This window comes from Echinops telfairi, unplaced genomic scaffold, assembly GCF_000313985.2.
Source record: "Echinops telfairi isolate 266 unplaced genomic scaffold, ASM31398v2 ScPeMD7_7457;HRSCAF=8495, whole genome shotgun sequence".
Lineage (NCBI taxonomy): Eukaryota > Metazoa > Chordata > Mammalia > Afrosoricida > Tenrecidae > Echinops > Echinops telfairi.
In genome coordinates, this window is record NW_022111357.1 from 44,068,081 (window position 1) to 44,087,218 (window position 19,138).

At 56.4% G+C, this 19,138-nt stretch overlaps 4 protein-coding genes across 6 annotated transcripts in view; all 4 read left to right on the forward strand.

Annotated features, from left to right (window-relative positions):
* The window catches only part of MRPL20 (mitochondrial ribosomal protein L20), a 1,375-nt gene extending 688 nt beyond the window's left edge, over nt 1–687 (forward strand). Inside the window, exon 2 of the mRNA XM_013005337.2 lies at nt 306–687. Coding sequence (XP_012860791.2) covers nt 306–479 — 174 coding nt within the window. The 3' untranslated portion in view covers nt 480–687. The remainder of the gene's footprint in view (nt 1–305) is intronic.
* A 4,047-nt stretch (nt 688–4,734) lies between these two features.
* On the forward strand, nt 4,735–8,591 carry LOC123522691 (cyclin-L2-like). Its single transcript, XM_045299234.1, has 6 exons — nt 4,735–5,034; nt 5,295–5,369; nt 5,536–5,645; nt 6,498–6,618; nt 7,602–7,666; nt 8,225–8,591. The coding sequence occupies exons 1-6, from the start codon at nt 4,735–4,737 to the stop codon at nt 8,244–8,246; spliced, it is 693 nt and encodes a 230-aa protein (XP_045155169.1). The 3' UTR covers nt 8,247–8,591.
* Nucleotides 8,592–9,087: 496 nt separating this feature from the next.
* On the forward strand, nt 9,088–12,646 carry LOC101638910 (cyclin-L2). The gene is made up of 6 exons (XM_004705494.2): nt 9,088–10,158; nt 10,267–10,371; nt 10,470–10,611; nt 11,004–11,115; nt 11,198–11,284; nt 11,402–12,646. Exons 1-6 carry the CDS (start codon nt 10,003–10,005, stop codon nt 11,754–11,756), a joined length of 957 nt encoding a protein of 318 aa, XP_004705551.2. The 5' UTR covers nt 9,088–10,002; the 3' UTR covers nt 11,757–12,646.
* Nucleotides 12,647–17,383: 4,737 nt separating this feature from the next.
* AURKAIP1 (aurora kinase A interacting protein 1) lies at nt 17,384–18,928 on the forward strand. 3 transcript variants are annotated; one of them, XM_045299135.1, is made up of 4 exons: nt 17,384–17,461; nt 17,870–17,955; nt 18,225–18,655; nt 18,757–18,928. In XM_045299135.1, exons 2-4 carry the CDS (start codon nt 17,904–17,906, stop codon nt 18,856–18,858), a joined length of 585 nt encoding a protein of 194 aa, XP_045155070.1. In that variant the 5' UTR covers nt 17,384–17,461; nt 17,870–17,903; the 3' UTR covers nt 18,859–18,928. The 3 variants fall into 3 exon arrangements, with proteins under 3 accessions (XP_045155070.1, XP_045155069.1, XP_004705552.1); XM_045299134.1 differs by lacking the exon at nt 17,384–17,461 and adding an exon at nt 17,553–17,732; XM_004705495.2 differs by lacking the exon at nt 17,384–17,461 and adding an exon at nt 17,555–17,758.
* The last annotated feature ends 210 nt before the right edge of the window (nt 18,929–19,138 follow it).

Below are 19,138 nucleotides of genomic sequence, written 5' to 3' on the forward strand. Positions count from 1 at the left end.
TTTTCCCTTGTGTTGATGGGGGGTTAACCCAGGCCAGCAGCGGTGACGACAGTGACCCTGAAAAAGGTGTCCGTGTCCAGGCGGCTCCCAGCCTTGCCTTCTCCCTCATCCCACCTCAGCTTCCTTGGTGCTCTGTGTGGCTCTGCCTGAAGGGCCTGGTACCCCATCCTTGTCAGGCCCACCCCACTGCTGCGCGATCCTGATGCTGATGTGCCACGCGCAGTGCCGCCTCCAGAAGGGCCGCTACGTGGGGCTGCCCTTGATCTGCCCGAGTTCCCGCCCTTCTGACAGGCCTTCTCTCCCAGTGCCAGGTGGAGCTCAACAGGAAAGTGCTTGCCGACCTGGCCATCTACGAGCCAAAGACTTTTAAGTCTTTGGCGGCTTTGGCCAAAAGGAGGCGAGAAGAGGGATTTGCTGCTGCTCTGGGAGACGGGAAGGAGCCGGAAGGCGTGTTCTCCCGAGTGACGCACTACCGCTGAGCACCCCCCACCACGCACATTGACCTTCCTGCCTTGGCAGTGTGACCTCCAAGATGTTTGTGCCAATGGTCACAGACCCTGAAATAGCGAGAGGAATGGACACAATTGCGTACAGACCTCTGGAAGCAAAGGGTCCCGCCTCCTCCTAGTGGGAGAGCTCCACAGGCTGGTTAGATACAGATCCTGAAAATAAAGCTGGTTTGCTGTTCTACTTTGCAAGTTGTGTTTCCGGCATTCAGTTAGCAGGGGACCCTGGCCTCAGGGGTGTGTCCGATCTGTAATGAGGCACAGGGTGCTCACCTGGAGGATGTACTTGCCCACTTTTGTCCCCGAGGTCGGGGTTGTGGGACACACCTACACAACCTAAACTTGCTGCTCTCTCCTTTTGGAATCCTCCTGTAGGTTAGGGGACTCATGCCAAGCCTCTTACACTGACCCTGGCTCGAGTGGCCCAGCCTACGCCCAGCTTCCCACTTCCTGGAACTGCAGTCCAGGGCCCAGTGGCTGTTCCCTGCTACCTCCTGAACACACTGCCCTGTCTCCGAAGCTGACTGCCCAAATTCCTGTGCGAACCGCTGGGGACTCCTTGCTCTCCCCTCCTCACACCTGGTGTTTGCCACAGGGACCCTGTGGCCTGGTCCTTCAGCCCTGTCCTTCGATCTCAGTTCCTCTGCAGCTCCGTCTGCCGTCCACCTGGCTGCCCTGCGCTCCCACAGCAGGCAGATGGGTCACCTCCATCACGTCCAGCCTGGTTTCCCTTCTCCACAAGCTCCCAACAGGACTGGCCTTGTTAGATTTCCCAGGTGGAAAATTCCTTGGCGTTTGGCTTTGCACAAGGAAGAATTCACTCTGAAGCCTGGTCTGTGAACCAAGTGGGTTTTTATAAAGGACAGAAGTTTCAGGTTTTACAGTCACTGAACACGGGCAACCTCGTGGGACTGCACACCCACACGTGGCAGCCTGAGGCTGGAGAGACTGCCGAGGGGGCACAGGAGGAGGCAAAGGGCGAAGAAAACATGGTGCCCAGCAGTCGCTGGGGTCAAGGTATTTAAGGCCTACGGCTGGGAGACATGGTAGAAGGTATTGGCTGAATTAGTTCACCTAGGCCTAGTTTGGGCCCCCCCAGGGGTGCTGCCCACCTTGCTGAGGGGGAGGGACCTTGAACTGGCCGTGCCCAGTTAGTCTTTATGGATGGCTAAGGGCTCACCTGATTCTCCTCCAACCGGAGGGACAACCCCTGTCCCTGTTCTGCTACCTAACAGCCTCACCACAGCCCTACCTGCCCTCCTCCCTTTGGCCTGCTGTGACCTGTTTTTTTTTTTTAAGGTGAATAAAATCACAGTTTATTTTAACCTGTTTCTACACTAACCTACTTTCTCTGTAGAAAGCCACCTGTTGGCACTAGGCCAATACGTCTTCATTTTGTTAAGTTAGCATCTCATTTTTCCACAAAAGGAGATATGTTAGTGGGGTATGTGTGACCCCAACACAATATTTCCATAGAGCCTTCTCTACAATCTCGACGTATGTGAGCGCAGGGCCTCTGTTGGAAGCATTCTCAAAAGCATTCTCTGGCAGAGGCTTTCTGCACAGAGGACACTGGTAGAGTTGGGCCATCGATGAATCTCTTGGTGCTGAACAGTCTCTTCTCCAGAAACCACTGTTCACTCATCCTCATAGGTTCCTTTGGATGGGCACAGGGAGTAATCTCCAAGCTGAGAAGTGGGACAGTAGGTCCTTTTCCGGTCACCCGAGATGGGGTGTCATGGACTAGTGGGATCTCCTGCATGTGGTGCTGGTCTGTGTTCCCAGGAGAGGAAGCACGGGCTGCTGTACAAGTGCAAGCTGGTGGGGGGTGGTGGTGGTGGTGGTGGTGCTGTTCTACAACCTTTCCCTGACTTTTTCTCTGCATACACACGGCCAGGAATCTTAAGGGGATTTTGCAGTCACCCTTCCTTACGCTCGATGTTTCCTTCAGCTGCCCGTGCCGTGCTTTGCACCGCGTTCTCGTGGCGGCTCCCTCTGCCTGGCCACACACTCTCCGTTTCCCACCAATGTCATCTTCATCCTCCAGTTTGATGGAGACACGGCACTTCTCGAACCCATGCACATTGGACTTGAGATGCTATTCCATGCCATAACCTATTCCAGGAAGACGTCGAGGGTGCATTCTCTGTGGGGCGCTTAGCTGTCACCACTACATGCCTTTTGATGCTTGTTTAACCTCAGCCCCTCTTGGTACACGTGGAGATGGGAGACAAGAGGGCAGGAGAGAGCCATGATCTCTTCTTAAACCCCCTCTGTGCAGGTGTCCACACCTCTCCCAGCTAAGGGCCAGCCCTTCCCTGTGGTCTGAAGCTGGGCTCCGGGCTGGTGTGCTGAGCCCTGGGGTCACTGGTGGGAGCAGGCCACATATACTTTCTTCCAGGTCCTGTTTCACAGGTAACCAAACGTCAGGAGGAGGGGTTACACGTGCAAACCTCTCTCAAGCTCCCTCGGGTTCCAAACGGGGCCTGGCTTCTGCTGACTACTAAGCTACATCCTGGAAGCCTCACTGGCACCACGCAGAACTTCTACCTTCCAACTCTCAAGGACCCTGATAGCACCTGGCCATCTAACTCAGTGTCCCAAATGTGCGCTTGAACACTAAACGTCTGAGCAAGAACTGAACATCCTGAGGAAGAATGGAAAACCACATTGACACTTAGAAGTTCTTTTTGCCAGGACTTTAAATCACTATGGAGGCCTTTAGCCTTCTCGCATATCCCTGTCTCAGATATGCTGCTATGGCCTTTGCGTTGTCTCTAAGGTATCCAAGTGAACTCACTTGCCTACCTCTTCCAAGGTCTGCGATCTTTGTTTTGTGGTTAATGATGTCACACCTCGCACCGCTATTACCTGCTTTTGTCACATGCCCTCCCCAAAGTGTTGATAGCTTGTATGCAGCCACCAAGTCAGCCAAGGGGCTGCTTTAACTATGGCGGTTCCCAGTTTCCCTCTTAGCTTCAGTGCTGCCATTTTTCTTTGGAGCCATGGTTATAGTTTACGAAAATAAAAGCACATGATGGATGTTATAATATCATAACGCAGTGGTTTTCAACCTTCCTAATGCCTGGACCCTTTCATACAGTTCATGTTATGGTGAACCCCCAACCATAACATTATTTTCGTTGCTACTTCATCACTGTCCTTTTGCTACTGTTCCGAATCAGGTGACCCCTGTGAAAGGGTTGTTCGAACCCCCATTCGGGTCGCGACCCCCAGGTTGAGAACCACTGCCCTAATAATGCAATCGCTCTATGTTTGAGCAAGAGTCAAGCTTACACTGAAAGGTCGCTCCTTTGTATCCTCGCAAGTGACCTGTGCCTGACCCCGGCCTGTACAGGTTTTTTCCAAGTAGTGTTTTCGGTTAATTATCGAGTACACTTAGGGCCACCGAGCACAATTTTTGCGAACTTTGCTGTTCAAAAACAGTGGAAAGTTCGAGCTTGGAGCCATTTCACAACCGAGGGATCCCGGTACACTTTGCGGCAACATGGAAATGGACACTTCTAGTCACTTGTTCACCCATCTCTTCCCGTGCGCTGGGCTTTTAAGACAACTTAAGTTGCCTGGCGTTACTTCTGTGACCCCAACGCTTGGGGTTGGTTAGGCTCGGAGAGTAACGACCACGCGAGCTGCCGGATTTTGTTTCAGGCAACTAGTGCCCACTGCTGAGTGCCAGGCGCAGGGCAAGGGGGCAATCTACCAATCACCTGGCAACCCCCGGCGAGGGAGGTCACCACAGCCTCTCTCTCCACGTGCCCCGCCACTGCGCTCCGGACAACCAGGACTCGGCCCGGGGCGCGGGAGGCTGGCGGCCCGCCCGCCGCGGCCTCGCCGACCGGGGGTCCGGCCTCCGGGCACTCCGCCGCGGGGTGGGAACGTTTGAGCTTTCGCGTCGCGGATTCAGGACGGAGGAACGGTCGCAATCTCGTCTCGGGCTCCGGGAATGCGCGGTTTCCGGGTGGGGGCCGCCTCGCCCGAGGTGACGCGAAGCCCCCTGGGTAACGAGCCCGCCCACGTTCGCGCAGATTCCCGACGTCGACGTCAGACCGGAGGCTGACGGGCAGGGCACGCAGCCAATCACAACCTGAGAAAGCCGGGCCGCCTGTAGGCCGAGCCAATGACGCGGCGTGGGGCGGGGCGGCGGCCGTAGAGCGTCTCGGGGAGCCGCCCTGCCGGGAAGGAGCCGAAGGGAAGTCGGCAGCACAAAATGGCGACGGCGGCGGCGACCGCGACGGCCGCGACCGGGGCCCCGGGGCCTGGGGCCCCCGTGGCAGGGACCGGGGCCCCGGGGGCGGGGAGCGCTGCCTCCGGGCCCCAGGGGGTGCTGATTGGGGACAGATTGTACTCCGGGGTGCTCATCACCTTGGAGAACTGCCTCCTGCCGGACGACAAGCTTCGCTTCACGCCGTCCATGTCGAGCGGCCTCGACACCGACACGGAGACGGATCTCCGCGTGGTGGGCTGCGAGCTCATCCAGGCGGCCGGCATCCTGCTCCGCTTGCCTCAGGTGAGGGCTCTGCCGCGAGCCTCGGGCCGGCGTAACCGGCGGCAGGCGCCGGGAGCGGCCTGCCCTTTGTCGGCGGCCGGGCCGGGGCCTGCGCGACGCCCTCCCCGGGGGCGGAGGCCGCGGGAAGCCGAGCTTTGGTGGAAGCCCGCTCTGGCCCTGGGCGCCGCGTTAGGCCGCGCACCAGTCGCGGACAGTTCACGTTGGACTGTGGACGCCTGAGCCGGGCGTTTGTAAATAATGGGGGATTCCTTCTCGTCCAGGTGGCCATGGCTACCGGGCAGGTGCTATTCCAGCGATTCTTCTATACCAAGTCTTTCGTGAAGCATTCCATGGAGGTAAGGGTCTTCTCGCTCGCCCTTCGTAGCAAGGTACCCCTCCGTGGCCCCAGCCCCGTATTGCACGGCTCGGGAGGCACCCCCTCGTGCCTTTCAACCGCCTCCTCCCCTCACGGGAGGCGGCCGGAGCGGAACCAACCTCTGTGTGGCAATGCTTTCGTTCCAGCACGTGTCCATGGCCTGTGTGCACCTGGCCTCCAAAATCGAAGAGGCTCCCAGGCGGATCCGGGATGTCATCAATGTGTTTCATCGCCTCCGACACCTGCGAGAGAAGAAGTGAGTCATTGATTTGAGCAGTCCACGTTTCTCCACCCTTACCTGCTTACGTCACCCTGTTGACACTGTCGCAAAGCTCGGGGTGAGGTTTGAAACCGGTGGGCCCGTCAGGAAGACATTTCTAAGTGCTCAGGGTAGGGCCCCGGGCCAGGTCACACAAGGAGATGGCATTGGGGGCTCAACAAGAGGCCCTGTGACTGTGGTTTGGTTGACATCTTCTTCCCCTAGAGTCACACTCCCTCAACTCTTGTTTACTCCACGACTCTGGAGCTTAGGGTGGGAGGGGGGAGCTTTGGGTCTGTCTTATGTACCCTCAGCCGCCCTGGTCTCTTCTCACTAGGTGCCAGTAGCACCTCTCAACTGAGGCAGCCAAAAATGTCTGCAGACACTGTCCGTTGCCCCTGGGATCACAAAGTTGTACCTGGTTGAGAACCAGAAACAGCCTAGCCTGGACTTCTGACATCCCTGGAGTGGGTGGCATGTCTCTGGTCAACATTCCTCCCTCTGGTCTGCAGTGTCACCCTCTCAGGTTCTCTGGCTTGCCATTTCAAACACATAACATACAGATCGGGGGCCACACAAGGTGCGTGGGGCCCCTCTTTGGTGCAGCCCCAGGGGCCCTTGACTTCATTTAGTTGGTATTGATTGGCCTTCAAGAGGACTTGAAGCGGTACCAGGTTAGCACTGGTGTTTGAGGAGGACTCTGGGATTGTGTTAGAGGAAGTGGCGTTCATGTACTGTTCTTGTCAGCTGCGTGGGTTTTCTAAGCGTCTGCTTGTGGAGGTCCTGTGGGATGTGGAAGCTGCCGCTGGATTTTGACCTAACCCTGGGCTGTGGGCTTTGTCATCATAGGAAACCTGTGCCTCTGCTGTTAGATCAAGATTATGTTAATCTGAAAAACCAAATCATCAAGGCGGAAAGACGCGTTCTCAAAGAGCTGGGCTTCTGTGTCCACGTGAAGCACCCTCACAAGGTGGGTACGGGCTCGGTGCATGCATGGCCCTCTGCTTCGCTTTTCAGCTTTTGGCGAACCCATTTCTCCATTTTCACAGCCAGGGAAGGCCCGGAGCGGATTTCACTGCGTCCTTGGCTTGATTGCTAGTCTCTGTGTGTAATCTCAGGGACCTCTTCCCCCCACCTTGTGGTGCTACCTGCTCATTTGGATGGTCTGTTCTTAGGGCTTATGAGAAAGGCATCTTTTACATTTGGACTTGCCGAAATAGAAATAGTGATGAATTTGTAAACATTGAATAAATATGTCAGTATTTTTCCCGCCAACAGCTGATTGCTTTTGGAAGTTGAAGTAGAATAGCCTTCCTTCCTGTCTAGTGATTCTGAAGTCTTGTATTCTGGAATGAACTCTGTGTTCTTGTGATGCTGTGGATGGCTCCTGGCTTATACTGGAGCAAAATATGCTGTGGCAAAAGAGTACTGGTTGCATCTTTTAATTCATACACAGGCACACACACACACCCCACCACCACCACCCATCCACTCATGCCTTTTGTTGGTGCGCTTCCTTGCGCCTTCTCTTACTTGGGCTTTTCAGCCTGGTTCGCGAGACTGGGCCTGATGGAAACAGATGCCTTTAAGTGCTCTTCTTCACTTGCTGAGAGTGTTCTCGCCCTGTGTCAAGTCAACGATTGGGATGCAGTGATGTTGAGGGCGGGCTAATACTGGTGGAAAAGGTCGTGAGGACAGGCATGGGCTGGCCAGGCCGTGCACAGGAGGCCTTTGGCCACACGGCAGCTTGTCTTCACCTGCATGCTCGCTGGCGGCTGCCAGAGCAGGTGCAGCAGCAGCACTCGCCTCGCCTCCCCGAGCTGCCGTTGGTGCGAGCAGGAACCCAACCCTTGACTGTAGCCAGAGCTCTTCCTTGCTGCATGGACTCCGCAGAGATCTGAGCACTCGGTGCAGGAGAGTCACGGCAATAACTTCCTGACCCGTATCTTCCAGATAATCGTTGTGTACCTCCAGGTGTTAGAGTGTGAGCGTAGCCAGCACCTGGTCCAGACGTCATGGTGAGTTGATTTTCTTTGTTGTTGGGACCAGCAAGGGCAGTGGCAGACTGAGTTCATTTGAGACCCTTTGGGCAGTGGGTAGTCAGGCCTGGAGACTGTGGGCTGGAGTTGTCTGAAGTGCCCAGTGTTACTGCTGTGTAAATTCCAGTCAGCCTCCCCAAATGCAGGCACTGGCTTCACGGTAAGGTGGCCTCTTCCCTCTCCCCCATAGCCTGTCAGGGTCTTCCCCAAGGAAAGAGGAGGCCTGGGGTACCAAAGCCAACTTGGTGGCCTCACTCCACTGTGGGATGGCTGCTCACCGCTTCCCTGTGTGCACTGGGGAGGACGATGGGTGTAGGACCCTTGTCTAAGCTCTGGGGCTGGTTGTAACCGCCTGGGCTAGCATTGAAGCCTGGAGTGCCAGGCTTAGTGCTGGGTGGGGGAGCGGGGACCTCGAGGAGTTTTCTACTGCGTTAAGTCTGTAAGGGTCATACTTTGCTGACTGAATTGTCTGGTGCTATGATGTGTTTGTTAGAGAACCTATTTTGACTTTTCTTTTCTGTACTCTTTCAATCAAAGGGTAGCCTCTGAGGGTAAGTGACTAAGACTTCTCCTCTGCTGTCCAAGCGCTTCGGTGCAGGACAGCGGCCGTCTTCAGCCAATGCAATGCAGGCTCTTCACAGAAGGCTGCTCTAGACCGGTGGTATGCCAACGCTAGCATAGTAACGGCCGGTGCCGCGTGTGGTTCTCTGGGACTGCTGCCTGTTCACCCTCTGCTCTGCCTTGATAATGTGCTGATTAGAGTTGGTAACTGTCTTGATTTGAATCTTGTCCCTTTAAAACTGCCATACCTGTATGATAAAGATGCAACACCTTTTCGTTTAAAAAAAAAACACCCTGAAAAGCAGTAAGAATGGAGGTGACGAATTGGCCAATGAGGGGTGGCAGTGGGCAGGGTGGGGGGTGGGGGTGGCATTATGTCCAGATGCCCTCTAGCTGCTCTTCTCAGCAGCTGAACCCTGATCAGCCGTAGTAAAAGGTGTGCATCTTTACACGATCCCATGGACATTTTTAAAATACTGTAACTTGTTTAAAGTAGAGCAATTAAGTTTTTACATTATGCTATCAAGACTTGTCTCTGAGGACGTAAAAGTTATCAAATGAATGTAATTTTCACTGTTTGAGAACTGAACATTTCTTATTAGGACAAAAAAAATAGAACACTGCCTGTGGCAATGTTTCTAAATGTTTGGAACTGCTGATTGGCCAAGTTGGACGTTCCTTGGTTCCTCTGGGAGCCCTGGAGGCCCTTCAGAACCAGATGCCGCTGCTTCTGTACAAGTGACCGTTTCAGAGATCTCTGAGTGGGTTGGCGGTAACATCTTCGGGGGAGGGGGAGGGAGAGGTCACTGGGGGGGAGGGGGGTGGTAAAGCAAACAGTAGCAGGGCCTAATGTCACTGTGGGTGCAGCTTGGTTGGAGGATGGGGTCTGTCGGGAGCACTAAGCATGTGTTCACCTGACACAGTTCTGTCCCTGTGGGATGGATAGCTTATCTGCAAGGCGGTTTGAGTCTATCTAGTGGAAAACAGTCTATTTTAACTTTAAAAACAAACAGACACGCTTTGTACCAAATGTTTATATTGTGACTAAGTTCTTCAAATGTACTGATTGTGATGGCATTTGCAGTGTTTTTGTTGTTGTTGTCTGATTTTATGAGTGTTCACTTTAAGACTCCTTGTTGCAATGGGACACTTTGGAAACGGTTCTTTGAAAAGGCTGAGAAGAGGACTTCCTGGGAGTGCCGGCCCTTCGGTAGGAGGGCCCCGTGCTCCGGGACTGCACTGGAGGCGGGCCCTCCCCACACTCTCTCGAAGCGGACTCCTGGCAGCTGGGTCTCAGTCATCGGGGGTCAGGCTGTGCGCCCATGGAGGATGACCAGAAGAGAAACTGGCCCCAGAAAAAGCGCGGCGCGTGCTCAGGCCGCCCTTGCGTTTGCACACTGCTCTGCACTGTGGATTTCGGCACTTAGACTTCTTTATCCAGACACATTTTAACCACTTCGGTGGACGGTTTCCTCCTGAGACACTGTGTTTTGCATGAGAGCAGGCCAAGGCTGAGGGAAAAGCAAAGTTAAAATTGGTTCTCTTTCGTAGCGACCTGTTTTGTCTGACATTTCAGCCAGCTTTTTTTTTTTTTAAAGTAGTTTCTCTGCCCCTCTGCCCTTGTATACAGACAAAGCAGCTAGGCAGCTTCTCCACTAGCTCTTGAGGTCCCCCTTCCCTTCCTTCCCCCCCCCAACTGCTGTGCCCTCCACCCCGGCAGTAGGCCACTTAACTGGGGAACCCCTTGTCTGGTCATGGGGAGGGCTGTCTGGGGGAGGATCCCCCCAATTCTCCTGCCTCTGCTTTTTAGGAACTACATGAATGACAGTCTGCGCACAGATGTGTTCGTTAGGTTCCAGCCCGAGAGCATCGCCTGCGCCTGCATTTACCTGGCTGCCCGCACACTCGAGGTCAGCGCTCTGCTCAGTTTTGCCTCCCTCTGCCGCTCTCAGCTCCCTCCGCCGCCTGCTGGCCTGAGTGCTCAGCACAGCCTCACAGGGTGGTGTTTGTGTTTGCAGATCCCTCTGCCTAACCGTCCCCACTGGTTTCTTTTGTTTGGAGCAACTGAAGAAGAAATCCAAGAGATCTGCTTAAAGATCCTGCAGCTGTACACTCGGAAAAAGGTCCCTCTGCTTTCTCACACATGCTGCCGACATTTGGGTGTGGCCACGTGTGGCCGGGCCCAGCTCTGACTCTGGTTTGTGGTTGGTGACCCCTACAGGTTGATTTGACGCACCTGGAAAGTGAGGTGGCAAAGAGGAAGCATGCCATCGAGGAGGCAAAGGCACAGGCTAAGGGCCTGCTTGTGGGCAGCACACAGGTTCTGGATGGCACGTCGGGATTCTCGCCAGCCCCTAAGCTTGGTGAGTGTGGCGCACGGCCATCTTGAAGCCCCCCTTGCCTTGGAACAAGGGAATCGCTTCATCTTGGGGCTGAATCGGCAGATACTTGAGCTCTTAACCAGAGGCTCACCAGGGTCATGGTAGGGGCCTGGGCAGTGTTCCTTTTCGATTTACCGACCCTGTGAACTTGTCCTCGGATGACAATCTTGACCCTTTGGGGTAATAGGTTGTAGTGTCAAGAGCCTAGACCCGAAGTCCCCGCATGATTCACATGCGCCCTCAGGCTGGGCACAGTCCTTTCCGCTTGGGGCCCCTTCTCTCCCCTCGAGTGGCCATGTCCTCCTCTGCTGACCCTGTTCTTTCCTGAAAGGGCTTTCTGATGGCCCATCGTTGTGTCCTGCCCTCGATTCCAGGAGAATCCCCCAAAGAAGGCAAAGGGAACAAGCCCTCTCCACTGTCTCTGAAGAATGCGAAGCGGAAAGCAGAGACCTCAAAGAAGGCGAAGCCCGACAGCCCGGTGAACGGGTAAGACCACCTGCCCCGGCCTGCTGCCCTCTCCCAGCTGCTGTGGGGCAGGAGCCCTGGTTGACTGTCTCTCCCCTCACAGCTTGCCAAAGGGGAGAGAAAGCCGGAGCCGGAGTCGAGAGCAGAGCCCCTCGAGGTCCCGGTCAGGGTCCGCTTCCCCGAAGAGGAGGTACGTGCTACTCCACTCACTGGGGTGGAGGCAGATCTCGGGGCCCCTGGGGCATCTGTGGGGTCTGATTGGGAATGACTGTCACCAGAGTGGTGGTGTCCTCCGCCTTTTTCCTAGAAAAAGCGACAGCGGGTCGACGTCCAGCGGGTCCAAGTCCCAGAGCCGTTCCAGGAGCCGCAGTGACTCCCCCCCGAGACAGGTGCGTCCTGGTGCCCCCTACAAAAGCACCAAGGTGAGGAGCTACACCAAGTCCAGGGAGTGCAAGTACCCCGCCCAGAAACCCCCCAAGTCCCGGAGCCGCAGCTCCTCACGCTCTCGGAGCCACTCTCGGGAACGGCCGGAGAATCCTGGGAAATACAAGAAGAAAAGTCACTACTACCGAGATGAGAGGCGGGAACGTTCTCGGTCATACGATCGAACAGGCCGCCGCTATGACCGGGACCACCCTGGGCACAGCAGGCATCGCAGGTGAGCGCAGGGCCCGGTGGCGGCTGCTGGCCAGCCGCCTCTCAGACCATGGAGTCCTCCCCCCCAGCCCTCCTGCCACGCACCCTGTGACTGAGGGTCCCTTCTGCGTGGCTCCCTTTGAGGAGTGTCGTTGACTCTTTGGACGTTGTTCTGAATTTGGAAAGTGGATTTGCGAGGGCTTTGTAGTGCCCCTCAGGTGGCCAGCCCATGCACCTACTCACAACCCCTATACTGGACCTGAGGCACACCCACGTCTGAGCACGGGGCACCCCCAAGCCTGCTGGCTGCCGGAAGGAACAGACGCATGCATGGTGAGAGTGGTGGAGCTCGGTGCTAACGACAAGCTGTCTCTCCCCCAGACGGACGCTCAATTACGTTCAACTAAGAAAAATGATTTTTAGAATCTTTGCCTATATTAGGTTGTACTTATTTATGTATATATTTTGCGGTGTTTAACAGTACAATATGAGAAAAGGCCTTAATAGCCCCTCTCCTCTGTCCATGTTGTAAATAAACACATGTTGGATACAAGCAAAAGCTGTCTATGGACACACAGAACCTGGATTCTGGCAGCTTGAGACTTGTGTGGACAACTCTGATTTTTAAAATGTGAAGGTATTTCGCGCTGTGTTGAAAGTCGTATATTTTTATCTGTGCAATGCTGCGTGCGGGCCACCAGCTCCTAAATAGAGACATTTCCTATATATGCATTTTATGTGGTTTGAATAAACAATTCTCTCTACTCAGGACCTTTGGAACGTCGAAGGGTTTGTAGTTCGTTCCCCTGCTCGCTTCGTACAGCCGTGGTGGCGGGTGCAGCTGGCGCTATCCGTTGTAGGGGTACGCCCATGCTGTCGCCGCCCCGTCTCATTAAAGTGTCGGCTTTTGTACTTACCCCTGTGTGCGTGCTCTTGTGTGCAGGGTGGTGGGGCTGGGCCACCTTCTGGCAGGGTAAGGGGTTCTTGGGGTCCGGAGAAAGGACAGCTTCAAAGCTTAGCAAAGTGATTGGGCCTGCTGGGGCACAGGTAGGCAACACTGGGCAGGAGTGTCCCGCCTTGGCTGTGTCCCCGTCCTGTTCAAGGTACGTCAGTGTGTCCTGCCCACAGGCACTCTGGCCGTGAGCAGCACCCTGCTTGTGTAGCATTGTGTGTGGACGGGTCAGCACAAAGCTGCTGCCTTTGAGCTGGAGTGGAGGTTGGGCAGGCAAACGGGCCTTCCATTTGGACGGCAGCTGCCCCCACCACCACCCCCGTGGTTCTGCCCTGCAGATGCCCTTATCATTGCAATGGCCACACAACTCAGGTACTTGGTACAAGTGACTTATTAGGGAAGGTACCGGCTGCACCCAGGGGCTGCCTTCTCTGCCATGCAGTTGGGCTCCTTGCCATCAGCCTCTCCTTGGCTTCTCTTCCACTAACTGACCCAGCCCAGCCACTGTCACCTCCATGCCCGGCTCTGTGTGCCATCAGCTTTTCGGGACCAGGAGGCAGGCTGTTGCTCTGCTAGCCCAGCTCGGCCTCTCAACTGTGGTCTCCTGTCTGCTCTCAGCCATGCTGTCCCTGTCCTCCTCACCAGCACAGAGTTCAACCAAGCCTCCCTGCAGCCAGCTCAAGTCTTATTTCCAGAAAAAGCAAGCTGTTCACAGCTTACCCAGGAAATGCCAACCAACCCCAGGATTCCCCCGGATGAGAAGGTAGCACAACTTCCGTGGTAGGAGGAGACCTGGGAACTCCTGTTGCCCAGTGGCTTCTCCAAGAACCCCGGGCAAAGGCAACTCCTCCAGGCCAGTCCCCAACCAAAGCTGTTGCTGTGGGGTAGATGCCAACGCACAGTGGCCCCCCGGGCAGAAAGCACTCCACAGGGTTCCCAGGCTGGAAGTCTACAGAAACCGCCCTCATCTTTCCTCCCAGGGCAGTTGGTGGGTTTGGACCACGGACCTCTCCGTCAGCCCAACACTTAACCCACTGCATCATCAGGCTCCTCAGGGAATAGGGGCAGCTAACCTATCCACGATTTTCCCAAGGAAGCAAGGCCCCCAAATTAAACAGCCCGTTTATGAGGAACTATAGCCAACGCTGTCTCCCCAAGCCCTTCAGTCCTTGAGAAGGGCCCTGCACGTGGTGCCCAGTGATGACAAGAGCAGCTGTCGGTCTGGGTGGCCTGTGGTCATCTCACATCTGATGTCCTCCATCGTCACTTGGATGCCCTCGCCCCAGTTGTGGACAGACATTCCCAGCTGGCCTCGTCCCCTCCGGCATTGGAGCTTTGTGCTTGGTGTTGAACCCCTCGGCTGCTAGGCGACACTGGTTACCGACTGGGCTGCTAATGACAAGGCTAGCAGTTCAAAGTCACCAGTGGCTCTGTGAGAGAAGGGAGGAAGACGGCTTTCTACTCAGTTACAGCTGGAGAAGAAAATGAGTTACAGTCTCAGAAACAGGCAGTTCTACCCTGTCCTGTGGGGTCGCTTTGAATTGGCATTGAGTTGGCTTTGGTCACTGGTTCCTGCCCGGCAGCATGGCCCTGATGACTGCAGATGGAGCAGGGGTGGGGTGGGGGGTGGATATGGAGTTTGGGCCTCACCAGCCCCATTGAGCCGATAGGTCAACAGCTGCTGGCCTGAGCTGGTCTGGCTGAAACGGCAAAAGACAAAACCCAAACTCACTGCCATCGAGTGAGTGCTGGCTCAGCGGAACTAACTGCCCCTGTGGATCTCCATGACTGGAACTAAGGGAGGAGAAAGCCGCATCTTTCTCCCGTTCTGGCCTGGGCACTGACATCACCTAGCAGGGGCTGCTCTCTTCCTGGAAGAGCAAGCGTGTCAGCTCAGGAGGGGTTTGGCTGCGAGGGTTCAACTCCCACTCTTGCCCCCCAGGGGGAAACAGCCCCAGTGGGAAGAATCTGATTTCAGAGGTCACTGGGGCCTGGGACACATCCCTTCAGTTTTGCCAGAGCCTGGGCTGGGGGGTGGGGCAGAGCTGAGTGCACCTGCTCAGGCCAGTCATGTTGATGATGGGAGTCTGCCGCCAGACCAGCTGAGCCTGGCTCCCTGCCAGGCACCCGATGCATTGGGCACAACAAGGTGGGTGGGTTGGTGGCCGCGGGCAACCCTGCACTGAGACTCAGGCTGGAGGGTCCAGCCAGGCGAACCATCCAACCTGGTGGGTGGAGGGCAAGTGCACACAGGAACACATTTCCGGGTCACAGAGCTTGTGTACAATGTCCATGGCTGCCTGCCTGCGGGCAGCCTACTCATGGACCAGCCCGTGGCCACCTTGTCCTGTCGTGGTGGTGTCACATGACCAGGGCCTCAGTCTCAAGCAGAGAGCGTGGCTTAAGAGGAAGTGATCAGCACAATACACTGGGCCTTTGTTAATATCGAGTTAATTGTGCATTCATATTCTTATTAACACCTATCCAACAGCTGGCTGACAAGATCCCTGGAGCTGGAGCTCTCTGCCAGGTCAGCCCCAGCCCTGAGGCCGCCAGGGCACTGCCCTCATTGGCCCTCCCACCCCACCCCACAGATGCAAGCTGTCCTAAGACGATGCTGGCTTCTGTAGAAAAGCTTTTTCTAGATGGAAGTGAGTATTTTGGGAGAAACAAAAATACCATGCTGGGGGGGGAGGGGGTGGTAAAAAGAGGAGCTGATACCAAGGGCTCAAGTAGAACATGTTTAGAGAATAATGATGGCAACAGATGTACAAATATGCTTGATGTATGGATTGTTATAAGAGCTGTTAAGAACCCCCAATAAAATGATCTTTAAGAAGACACTGTGCCGATTGTGTCCTTGAGACACTAGAGTCCTTTAGATTGGGAGCAGTTCTTCCACCGTCATCTTTCTTCCCAGGTCTTCCGGTCTTTGTGGAAACGAGATCTTCCTAGGCTGCCTCTGGATCACGCTTAGCCCAGCAGGTCCTGTTCTCACCTCCATTGGGCATCTCCCAGGGGTGTTCCTGTCCCTCCTCTGGGTCAGACATAGGCTCGCTTCAGGGTGGCTGTTGTCCACCTCCCTTGGGGACAGGCTCCTCAAAGCACTGGTCACTGCCCTGCAGGGAGTAAGGAATAGTCCCTTTGGCCTGGGGCCCTAGCAGGCCCTGGCTATTCTTGCTTCCCCTCATTGAAGACCAAGACCTGGCTAGTCCTGGCCACATGGCATGGGATTAGGGATGTGCTTGGGTTGATCCTGCCCTCCAAGACTTTATCAAACTGAAGTCTCAATGTCCCATCATCTGATGGGAGGGGGTATATTCTACCTGCACCTCAGCAGGGGACACAGCTGCCTGGGTGTCTTCTATCCTTGCTTAGACTGCTCTCTACAGAGCCCTGCTGCCTGCGGGGCTCTGAATCCTGGAAAAAGGCGGGGTGAATGAGCATGGGGCATCAAGGGGAGGGTCAAGGTCTCTAAGCGACCACCCTGCTCCACAGAGAGGGGTGTGCCTGTGCAGCTGAGGTGTAGGGTGAACATGCAAAACTTGTTCTGTACACCTTGCTTTAGGACCCCCAAAGAGCCTCTCTAGGAGGTGGGGCACAGGGGCCATGGCTCAGTTGTAGAATTGATGGGAGGCAGGGGAGACTGCCCACAGATTGGTTGAGCCTTCCTGGTGGCCTCGAGGCCTGGGGAGGACCCTGTCTGATTACTTCCTACTCAGACACCCTGTAAGACAAGGGCCTGGGCAGGCCCAATGCGGACCCTCAGAGCAGCCCCTCTCCAGCTCCCTCTTCATCGGGTGCCCATGCGAATCTTGGGAGTCCATTCCGGGGATCCGGTCCATCTTTTTTTTTTTTTTTTTTTTGATCCGGTCCATCTTAACCCACTTCAGGAGGAAATGCCACCGAGACTTTCAAGATTGAAGAAGTGAAGAGATTGGTGGTTATGGGGCCACTTGACCTAGGGGCAGCATGGGGACTAAGCCTACCTCTATTCTCTACAAATGGCTTCTGATTTCAGCCAGCATGAGTCGGGTTTTTCTGCCCAGAGCAACAGTAAGAGAGACATGAGTGTATTCACTTTACAGAAAGAAATGGACCCAAAGGTGACAGCTGTGTGGACGCCTTCACTTCTTTTTCTAGTTGCTCCCGCTCACCGGGCGCCCTTGGTTCTGTTCCCAAATACACCCAGAACCTGCTCTTTCAGGGCGCAGGGGCTGTGGTATCCCCACAATAAAGGGAAGGAAGAGGGGCCCGGAAGCCTGGATCCATCCCCCAGCAGACACCTGCCGTCCTCACCTCCCCCAGGGCGGCTCCTGGGCTCCAGGAGGTCGGGAGGGAAAGCGCTAGGTGCCAGTCTCCTCGCCTCCGCCCCAGGCTGGGACAGCAGCCCTAGACACTTCCGTGGTTCAAAAAACGCTACTTCCGCCTCATCCAACAAGGCCACATCCGCCTGCCCAGGCGTAGGTGTCTCGCGGAAGGGACGCGGACGGAGTGCAAGCCACGCCGACGTAGTGCAAGCCACGCCGACGTCAAACGTCCTCTTCGGGGATTATGGGAAACACAAGGAGGAGGAGCCAAAGGGCTGGGGGCGGGGCTGAGGGCGGCTCCTCTTACTGGAAACGCAGGTTTCTGGACGGGGCGGAGCCTGGGCCCGGGGACACGGAGCCAGGAGGCCACCAGGGGGCGCTGGGCGGAGGAACCGCTGGGCGGCCGCCAGTAGGGTCGGGGGCCCGTTTGCGGGACGGACCGGAAGTGGCTGAGCGCGGCGGTAGAATGGTCAGTTTGCAGCCGGCCTGGGCAAGGGTGGACCAGAGGCCTGGGTGCCGGAGAGGCTGCGGCGTGCAGGCTCTGGGTCAAGTGGGAGAGTCTCGGCGAAAGGCGGCGCGAGCCGCGCCCCGACGGGACCTCTCTCCTGAAGTCCGAGACCCTGGGGCCGCAACCCCGCGTTCCAGGCTCGGGTGCCTCCGCGGGGGAAACGGGCCCAGGCCGGTTGGTCGCCTGCCCGAAGTCACCGGGGAGTGAGGTTTAAGTGTGATCAAATGAGGGTGTGAGCTGGATTTGGAATATTCTCAGGTGGGACTGGGTGGCCGAGGGTGATGGGATGCGGTACCCGACGCAGGACCGTCGTTCCGGGTCCTGGCCAGCCGCTCCCGCCTGACCTCTCGACCTCCATGTGTGTTCCAGCTCCCCTGAGCGCCTGGAGCCGCTGCTACCGACAATGTTCGTGGTGCGCCTGACTTCTCAGCTGGTCAGGGCCGCGCAGAGAGCAGGTAAGATCCTTCTGGAGGCGGGCGGGGGCTACTCTGGACGTAGGAGTGCATGAGACTTAACCATGCAACTCCCGGCCCCCATGGCTGGAGCCAGAGACCCTGCTGCCTAACGGTTACCTTGCCGAGCTCAGGGCAGGCTAACATGAGCCATCAAGCCAAGGAAGGAATTGTGGGCCTCACCTCAGGCAGGCCTCAGGTGCGGACCTCCAGTGTGCAGGCAGGGCTGATGAGCAAGACCCCAACAGTGACTGCCACCTTGCTTTCTGCAGGCAGAGGTCGGCCCTGGCCTGCCTCCGAAGTGCTGGGAGTGCAGGCGCCCAGACTCCACTGCAGCATGCCACCAGTGGGCCCAAACCGAGCTGCCTTCCTCCCTGGCAAGGGGGCCCGGCCTGAGCTGGAGGAGATGCTGGTCCCCCGGAAGATGGCCATCAGCCCCCTGGAGAGCTGGCTCACGGCTCGCTGCCTCCTGCCCAGCCCAAGGACTGGGGCGCCTGCCCAGCTCTATGACTGCCCCCCTAGCCACACGGGGGAGGGGGCTGAACAGGGTGGGGAGGGGTCCTTGGACCGGCAGCAGATACAGTGTAAAAATGTGCTGAAGATTCGCCGGCGGAAGATGAACCACCACAAGTACCGCAAGCTGGTCAAGAGGACTCGGTTCCTGCGGCGGAAAGTCCGGGAAGGGCGGTTGAAGCGGAAGCAGGTGAGGAGCCAAAGGCTGCTGGGGCCCTGTGGGAGTGCTGGGGGAGGATGCCTGCGTGGCCACGGCCCAGCCACCAATCCCCCTTCTGTCCTACCTCACAGAAAAAGTTTGAGAGAGACCTGCGGCGCATCTGGCTGAAGGCTGGCCTGAAGGAAGCCCCCGAGGGCTGGAAGACCCCCAAGATCTACCTGAGGAAAAAATGAATGTCTCCAGCAGCACCACCCCCACCCCCCTGTTGATACCAGCAAGCTTGTAATAAATGCTCAGAACCCACCTGTCCTCATGCTGGCCTGGTGCCGCCTCTGCCTAGGCTGGCCTACCGTGGAGGTGGGGTGGAGTTTGGCGCCCGCCTCTGGCATTGCAGGAGCCTGAGGTGCCAGAGGGTCCGATTAGCAGACCCATCCCCTAGCTGGCACCAGTGCTCTGTGCAGCCCCACAGGCTGGAAGGAGCAACCTCACTGCTCACTGACGTCCGCTGTGCGC